The 9,727-nt window shown below is 42.9% G+C and overlaps 1 protein-coding gene across 1 annotated transcript; it reads right to left on the reverse strand.

Annotated features, from left to right (window-relative positions):
• GJA1 (gap junction protein alpha 1) lies at positions 250–9,406 on the reverse strand. Its single transcript, XM_021392136.1, has 2 exons — positions 9,153–9,406; positions 250–3,283 (listed from the first exon to the last, which is right to left on the reverse strand). The coding sequence occupies exon 2, from the start codon at positions 3,265–3,267 to the stop codon at positions 2,122–2,124; it is 1,146 nt and encodes a 381-aa protein (XP_021247811.1). The 5' UTR covers positions 3,268–3,283; positions 9,153–9,406; the 3' UTR covers positions 250–2,121.

A 9,727-nucleotide genomic window follows, 5' to 3' on the forward strand; every position in this document is an offset into this window, starting at 1 on the left:
GCTCATGGCAGGATTTGCATTACAGTAGTTCATGCTGAGCATGATTTTGTTCCAGGGCTGTGAGGGTATCTGAATTTGTCCCTCTGAAATTTCAATTCAAAGTAAATCCAGATGGATTTTACCAAGACTACTTCTGAAATGCACCATGACTTGGGAAAAAATGAAGAGGAAAGGAAGGAGCTTGAATTGCAATACCAGAACAAAAGATACATGGTCATATAAAATAGTAAAAGACAATTAGAACGCATATTTATACTAAATTAAAACTTTATTGACTAATGTTCTCCAGACATGATCCAATGGACTATGGTTGCAAACATGCAATGAAGTTGAACACAACAGCAGTTTAACATGGAATGTCAAACAAATTAATATATTGTAGTAAATGAAACCATTTATCTGTGTTGCTGCAAAATGAAACCAAGCTATGTATTTCCTTGGTCAATCTGTGTTCAGCTAAGAGGCAATGCATTTGAAGAAACTGGTAGATTTCTTTAGCATTTATTTCAAATAAATTAGCTAGAATTGTACTTTTTAAAAAATCCTTTCAACTTCACTTGCATTTCAAACAAAAACTAAGTGTAAACACTAAAGTTGCTAGAGCCGTCTAGAAAGACCTAACTGTCAAACTTGTGGACATTACAGTTCAGTAAATGCGAATACTTAGTCTAAGAAAAATACCAGTTACTGCAAAAGTCACGTAGGCATATTTTATTATTAATCCAGCACAAGCATTTCTTCTAAGTTTCTCACATAAAAGACTAAAGCTTGCTTACAGTACTACAACTTCTATCATTCAAGCATCATTATTACCTATCAGGGAGATTGGCTAGATGACCAAATGGGTCTTTTCCACCCCTAACTTCTATAAAGAAAATCATTCATGCCAGCAAGAAGATGGATCGCTACATCTTGAGCTTGATCCTGCAGACTTCGTTCAGGCAAAACTCCCACTGAATTAAAAGAGAGATTTTCCAGAGCAAGACATCCAGGATTAGGCCCTTTTTTATTTTTAAAAAAGCATCCATTTAGGATACATGGAAAAAAATTATATAGAATTAAAAAAATATATGACATGTGCTTCACTTGCATTGAAGGAATCAGAGAATGTAAACACCATAGTGGCCCACACCTTCACAATATCCATGAGAAAGTGTCAACTGCAAGTTATCTGTGTGCGTATGCTTCTCAGTGTATGCTTCTGAGTGTGTTTTGTGTACACCTTTACCTCCATGTCCACACACACACGTACACCCTTAAAATATAAAAAAGGTGTGATAAAATTCATTAGTCAGTTGCTTGCCTGTCTTAATGCTTAAATCTGCAAGTGACAGCAAACTGGGTTTTATATGATGCTAACTAGACTGCACATGAACAGCAGGACATGAATATTGCTGTGGGCAAAAGTGTGGTTGCTGGGTCTAGGAGCGTGGAGCCATCCCACTTCCACCTATGCACATCACCAAATCTACCTGCATGAAAGGCTGGAAAAGCAGGTGACCAAAGTATTTCTTGGTGGGCTTTTTCTGAAATTTGAGTTGTAGACTGTCCTCACAGAAGCCTTTCAACAACCTGGAGGACTATGCAGGAAAGTTTACCTTCAAAGTGCACTTATTAAGAATGGAATGTTCTTGACAGGGAAATGATCAGAGACAATCCTGGATTTTTTGCTTGTTGAACAGGAAAAATATTTTCATCTTCAGACAGCACTTCACCCTGACAAATGTGAGTTCAGTTATTATTGGGTTTTAGAAGATTTTTTAGAAACAAACACAATAGTACGCACATACACATACACTCAGATATTTACAGCCTTTCTAGAAAAAACAACCCCATACCTTAGTAATGACTACTTATCTTTTTCTTTTTTTTTTTAGTATTTAAATTCTTTAAACCAGCTACATTAAATACCAATGTGTATTGTACCACCCCACACCAACCCCATATCCTCCCCAAAAAACAGCAAGTATTTTAAAAGTTTGTTTGCCTGTTTGTTTTTACGATTGTTAAAATCTCCTGCTTGAGACTGATAAGTACCACCTCCACTGGAACAAGATCAGCACTGACTGCATCTTCCAATGCACGTCGTTTCATAGTTGAGCAAGTACTGCAGTAAGAAGCTTAGATCTCCAGGTCGTCAGGTCGAGGCCTGCTGCTGGCTCGGCTGCTGGCTCTGCTGGGAGGCCTCTGGTCCACAATGGTGAGGGGTTGCAGCTCGTGTCCCGACGCCAGTTTTTTCGTGTTCTGGTGCTCATCAGAGAAGTCGAAGGGCTGGGCATGCGAGTTGGAGATGGTGCTGCCAGCCTGCCCCATCCTGTTCTGCTCCGCGCTGTAGTTGGCCCAGTTTTGCTCGCTGGCTTGCTTATTGTAGTTACGACAGGAGGAATTGTTCCTGTCTCCGGTAACAAGCTTGTACCCCGGGGGAGACATGGGAGACAAGGGGGCGGTCGGTGAGGAACAGCCATTGTAATAAGCATATTTGGGAGAACCACAGTCCTTGGAAGGGCTCATGGTGCCACTGTGGGAGTAGGGGTCGGTTTTTCCTTTCACACGATCCTTGACACCCTTGAAGAACACGTAGAAAAGCTCAATGATGTTCAAGGCAAGAGACACCAAGGACACTACCAGCATGAAGACGATGAAGATGGTTTTCTCAGTTGGACGGGACAGGAAACAGTCCACCCTGTGAGGGCATGGGTCTCGCTCACAGGTGTAGATGGCGCTCAGGCTAAACCCATAAATGTACCACTGTATCAGCAGGAAAGCCACCTCGAAGACAGACTTAAAGAGGATGCTGATGATGTAAGTACGGAGCAGTCCCCCACGCATCTTTACCTTGCCATGCTCTTCAATCCCATACTTGAATTTCTTAATTTCTATTTGTTTGAGGTGCATATCCACATTCACACCATCATTTTGGACCACCTTGAGCTCTTCTTCTCTTTTGTTCAGCTTCTCTTCTTTCCTCATCACGTAGAACACATGCGCCAGGTACAAGAGAGTCGGTACAGAAACGAATATGATCTGCAGAACCCAAAAGCGCACGTGGGAGATGGGGAAGGACTTGTCATAGCAGACGTTCTCACAACCAGGCTGTTGAGTATTGCACCGAAAAGCAGACTGTTCATCTCCCCAAGCAGATTCAACTGCTGTCCCCAGTAGCAGGATTCGGAAAATAAAGAGGACAGACAGCCACACTTTCCCTCCTGCAGTAGAATAAGCTTGAACTTTGTCAAGAAGTTTTCCCAGGGCACTCCAATCACCCATCTTCACGGGATATTGGCTAAAGAAAGAAAAAAGAAAAAGAAATACTGATTGTTATGACAGATGCTTAATACTTTTGATGAGCTGAATCACACACAGATCAATGCTAACAGCACAGTGCTGTCAGCTTTAATTCATGTGTTTCACTAAGTCTGCAGGTGGAGAGGGAAGTACAGGAAACTGTAAAGATCAATATTTTACGATGTCTCCGAACACAGTGAAAAAAAGAAGTTCCTAATTTTGGTCATGTTTTCAAGAAGTCCATGAAAACCCGTTTGCCACTGTGGTTAGCTGAAAGCACCTTCCTTGGTGGCAGCTTCAGTTCAATGACTGACATCTGCTGCTGGCAGAAAACAGCTGTGACACACCGCTGAAGCAGGATGTGGAAGTATTTGGTAGTACTGCCTGAATATGCTAAGAACAAATGAAAGATTTCTCTCTCTTCAGTGTGTCTTATCCATGGTTATTTATATACTCATTCTTTTAAAGAGTAGGAAAGTAATACATTGTGTAATCTATGTTAAAAATGTACTAAGTTAATGTTAGGATCAGATACGTAACATTTCATCATTACAAATGTGCACCACATTTCCTGTGGCAATATTAAATTGAGCTGTTGCACACATGAGTACACCGTGTGTGATACATTTGAGTATAGTTCCTAATGATGCAAAGTTTTTACTGTACCATGCCTCAGAAAAATCTTGCTGTCTAAATTAAGTTTATACACAAGTATTTGCAGCACAAAGATCAATACTGGTATTCTTCACCTACATTTTTATAAAGGGACCAAAAATCTTAAATGCATCAGGCATAGCTAAGCTTATGTTACCATATTGGAAGAACTGGTTTCCTGCCTATCTGCGGCTTGCTTGATTTACTGTAGTTTCAACTCTTCATTTGCATCTTTTTAGATTTAAATTCCTTCATTTCACTTTGTTAAGTGAGCACTTTCTGTTTTTAAGGCAAATCCTAGTGGAGAATCTCCAAGTGTAGAACACTGCAAGTTTAAATTGTCTCTCTCAACTTGAGTTTTAAGTGCGTGTTTCTGGGAAACACACCACTTCTCAAGGATATCCGGAAATACACGAGGTGACACAAAACAAGTGAAATATTCTACTCAACATTCTAGATTCCTAGGAAAAACAAAACTCATTACCGAGGTCTTCATCAACTGGAGAACGGTAATCTTTTCTGCTTAAAACCCTACATTTTGACTTGTCCCACATAAGCATGTGAAATTGGGCACCTACAAGAAAAAATAAGCATAAAGCTTCCCTTTTGAAGTAGATGCTGCTGGGCAGAGACATTTGTTCCATGCATGCTGAGTAATCTCTTTCCTGTATTAATAGTCCTGATCATGTTAAAATGGTTTCCTTCCCGTCACATCATACATATATTCCCTAATGAAGGTTATTTATAGAAAACAAACAAACAAACAACAACAAAAACACCCCATTTCTGGATAACTCATAAAATAGGAAATTTTAGTACCAAGGAGATTTTATTTCACAAAGTGGTGACTCACTGGAAACAGAAGATTATAAATTTGGCATACTCAGTCTTAACAATATATGTTATGCCAAATAATAATAAAAAAAGCACTGTCTTTTGCTATCAGAAAGAGTCAGACAATAATGAAAGCCAAGTGTTTAAAGTACTTGCTCCAATAGCTCAGAGATGCCAATTATTTTTGAACCCCTGTGAAATACCCCAGGGCAGCTTCCGCAGCCCGCCTGGTCAGCTCGCTCTGAAGTGCAGAGGAAGTTTACCTACCGGGGTGTACAGACCCTTCCTCACATAATTAGTTCTTCACATCAGTGAAGTCCCATCAAAGGATCAGGCCCTCTTCAGACTTTTAAATCTGGAAGCCTTGCTGGGAGGGACACGCAGCATGTTTCTCCCCGACATATCCTTTCAGGACAGATCATTCCTAGGTTTAGTCATACCCAGGAAAAGATTAGTTTGTCTTTATTGGTTCAGATTGGTAGGAAAGGCGTCAGCACATGAGCATGGAGGGCTATGGAAAGGCAGGAATGCAATGTGACCACGTCCCTCCTCATGCTGAGACTGTTAAAACAGAGAACAGTCTGTAACTATACAGCACGTGAAGTTTGTTTTAAAGGCAAACTTTTCTCCTTGTCCTAGAAGTGTAACTGGACAGAAGGAGCCTTTTTCAAGTAACAGCTTCTTGATTTAATTAGACAGCTTTCAAATGATTTGAAACTACCGCATTAACAGACTTTCCTCAGACTCAGTGTATTTTTTTACTGTCTAAATGTTATTTCAGATTGAAAGTTTGATTAAGAAAACAGGGGATGTGTTATTTCTAGGCAGCTATATGTTGTTTGTTTTTTAATTACACTCCGATTTGGTCCATTACTGCAACACGATTTACTACAGTTTTGACCCACCTAATACCACACCTGCAATATTTTGAGAATTTACTACCTATTTTTTAATTTACTTCAGCATGCAAAATTGCTAAGTTTCATTTATATCCTCTGGCAATATAAACTCCAGGAGGAAACATTCCACGCTTGAATTACTCATACATAGTTTTGAAAAGAAACTTTTTTTTAAAGAGATCAGTTACACGCCAGCCTTTGCCAGTGATAAAAACCCCACGTCAATTCAAAACATTGTGCTGTTAATCAGATAATCTTGTGGTGGCACAAATATATTATTCCTCCACTTAAGTGGATTCTGTTGCTTTATGAAACACAGTACTTTGTTTTGTTTCAGAGAAAACTCATTCACAGGATCTAACTTGTTCACTTTCCGGACACTGGAAGACCATTTTTATTAACTGTTTCCAATGTATGTTTACTAGGTGTAAGAAGAGGTTTTGCATCAAACAAGTATTTAAGTCTTTTAGCAAGTAAATAGTTTGAAATTAATGGAAGATTACAGTCAAAAACTATTTATTCAGCATCTAGACTTCTTTTAACAATCAAACTTCTTTCAACAGTTCCACTGAATAGCACAGCTTGATCTGAGCGATTGGTGCAATTTCAGTAGTTCAGGAATTTTAGGATATGGCTGATGATGTGTACATGCATTTTGTAAGTTCTTACTGACTCTTACTTCAAAGAGGCTTTTCTGAGGGGGGGCAGACAAATGCAGGCCTATTAAACTTTTTAAAAGATGGATTTCTTCCAGCTTCTACTGCGTGTGGGTAAAGATAGCAAAAAACAACACAGGACAGCAGGAGATACTGCAGCATTAATCTACACGGGTTTTGGATTATCACATATAGAAGAAATTTGACTTGTAAGCCACAATTAAGAAATTTGAGAACTATTTTTTAGGGACAGCATTCACCATGCCATCTGCTTCATATTTTCCATGAAGGATAGTGCAAACTCAGGGTTGCGGTAAGACGTCCAGGTCTGACTGCAGGGTTAGAAGGTCACATGCTAGTGGATGGAAGAACAGTAAGGGTAAGAGATCTAGAACAAGATTGCGCAGCTGAAGCAGTTGGAAAATAGACCAAATCTTTGGTTTTCCTACAAAAATTCCTGCACACATAAAAAATAAGTAGTTGACAAAAGAGAAGATTCTGGACCTTTAACATCAGTCAACCTGAGTATCTCCGAAAAGCAGCCAACACTGTCAAGAAGAGAACTGAGATGTACAACTGAAAGGGTTTAGATGGGTTGGAATAGGGAAGATTAGTTTTCTGAAATCCTACAGAAATCAGCAAATGTCAGACATTCTCCTGGAAAGGTGTAGTTCATTTGCAGGTCTGAAGAGGAGCTTCAGTTCGTTTCATCTTCCAGACAAAGATTAGATGTCAAATGGTTGCAGTAACTAGAATTTAAAGCGTCAGAAATGTTTGCTTTCTTACTGCCTGCTCGCAGTGTTGGTGGTCATTTTCTCTCCCATGCTGTACTCTCTACACCCAATTTACCTCTAAAGTAAAGGGGCCCAAAGCAACCAGAAGTACTTTCTTAGACACTCCCTAAGTTGTACAACTAAAGTCTCTCCTCTGTATTATTGCCCATACTCACCCCTTTTCTGACTCGCCTGGGAACTAGGAGAAGAAACACTGAATTCCTTGAGGGGCCCTCGGGCCCTCTGAAGCTCGTGCTTGCAGGTCTTGAAATCTGGAATCCTAATAAATGCGTATGGCATAAACAAGACACCAGGTGCCTCCATGAGAGATAAGCTCAGCGGGTAGCATCGAGGGGGGGAAACCAGAGACTAGGGAAAGAGAGCAATATCTGATGAAACAGATGTTGCTCAATGTCATCTAACCTTCCTCATGCCCACAGGAATCCTTGGCCTAACCCAGAGTTCATTTCAGAGACAAATAAAATTAATCTTGTAGACTTGCAGTACGTGAAAACTGAGATAACTTCACAGCGTTGGATCTGTTTGCACTCCTGAGTATGGAAGCACTCAGATTTATGCCAGAAACCAAATCCCTGGCGTCCCCTTCTTCCTCCTCTCAAACTCCGCCTGCTGCTGCCCTTCTCCCATTTGTACGCTTGTTAGGTATCATGGGTCAGTGCCAGTGTTTGGCTTTGAAGTTTTTGAAGGAAGTACTTCAGTAAACATCTCAAAGACCAGAGGCTTAAATTCGGCAGTGCAGTGTGCTGTCCAGATGTGAAGCAGGCAGGATGAAAGCTGCACCACGTCCTGCAGCTCGCACACATGCACACACACACACACACACACACACACGCAGGACTTGGGCCCAGGCGCTCACGGCCCACTTTCATCCCCACTGCCGTGGGCTATCGAACGTTAAGATCTAAAAGAATTCCTCAGACAAAATATGCCCCTACACAAGGCTCACTGGTTATCGCAAGGCAAAATGCGAGGGCAAACATCAGCACGCAATCCTCTTGCTTAGGGGGAGAGCGCGCTACTCGATAAGATATGTCCCGCGCTACTCGATAGGATATGTCCCGCGCCCTGTGCTCCAGCTGCTGGTCCCTCTCCCTGCCTCCTCGTGCCGTTCTCTCCCCGCTGGCACGGTGCAGAGCGATACAGAGCGGAACAACTCCAACTCTCGCAACTTCACCAGCTTTTGAGCTCTCCGGGAGATGCTGCTCGAGCATTCCTTTTCCCCGTGTTCTGAAAGTATTTAAGCCTTCAAGGTAACATAAAAGGAACTAGTCACATCGGGATGATGACACCGACTGTGGTTATTCTTCCACAGCCCCTCCTAGACAGCTTTCATTTATAGCCACCCAGGACAGACCTTGCCAGCGTGGTAAGGCGGATCATGGTATCTCACATTGCTTCCCTAAAATCCCTTTACCGGGGTTGCTAAAACAGAGTAACTATATACAAACTAAGTTAAAAACCCGTAACCCACGTCTGGATTTTATCACATCTATTTTCAAAGAAAAGGAGAAAAATCGCCAGGAACCCCACGTGGAAGTCACCGCGTCCGTAGCAGCAGCATGTAACAAAAGCACCTAATGAAGAGCAGCAAGCAGGCACCGGTGGGATCGCCACAGGAAAGCGGAATGCGTGGGGCAGGAGCGGGGCGCGCTGTGCGGAGCTGCGGAGCGGAGCGCACCTACGTTCCTTCCTTCTGCGTTAGTGCGAGGGGGAGCACAGGCTTCACCACAAAGCGCAACAAGTCCGCAGCTCCGCAGCTGCAGCCTCACCGCAGCGCCTCTCCGTGCAGCAAGGTAGGAAGTTGAGGGAAGCGTCGTATTTTCAGAAATGTGTAAAAATATGACAAAGGAAAGGAAAGCACCGAGTAATCCCTGCAAGTTTAAGCCGAGTACTTCAAGAGAACTTTTTATTATTTTTAAACAAGTTCGACCATTTCAAGCAAAATCCTTTGAGTGGAAAAATAAAAAAGTTTTTAGGAAGAAAAAAAAAAGTGTACGCAAAAAGACGAGAAAGGAAAACTTCCAACTTACCGCTGCTGATGAGCAGTGCGACTGACTCGGGGTACTTCTCTGGAGGGTTAAGGGAAAACGGAAGAGCACGCTCAGGCGCTCGGACCTGTCTATTTAAACTTTAAAAGTCTACTCCTGCTTTGTATTTTTCATCCTTCCTTCCCCACCAGCGAAGGAAAACTGCTGATACCTCGTAAAAGTTTTTTTCTAACTTGGAACACGGGCAGAGCTTTTAACAAGTTTTCAGACTGTGAAAGAGGAGGGGAAAAGGAGGGGTGGCAGCCCAGGAGGAGGGGCCCCGCCAGTGGAGCGCAGGAAGGTGGGGGGAGGAGGGCGAGAACTGAAGGCGCAGCAAAAACGAGCCGGGGCAGAGGGGAGCGCCCCGAGGTCGGCGCTGCTGATGCAACAGCGCGAGGGCGGGCGGGCTGCGGCGGGCGGCTCGTTGGGACCTGCCCGGCCGGGCGGCACCGTGGGGAGGGGGCGGCCGTGTGTGGGGGCATCGGGGGCTGCGGCGTGGCGCTCTGGGCTGCCCCTCGCCTTTCCCACCCCTCCGCCGCGTCGGGAGGAAGCCCTCGCAAGTAGTCGTCGTCCCCCCC

The sequence above is a fragment of the Numida meleagris genome, chromosome 3 (genome assembly GCF_002078875.1).
Source record: "Numida meleagris isolate 19003 breed g44 Domestic line chromosome 3, NumMel1.0, whole genome shotgun sequence".
In the NCBI taxonomy this organism is placed as follows: Eukaryota; Metazoa; Chordata; class Aves; order Galliformes; family Numididae; genus Numida; species Numida meleagris.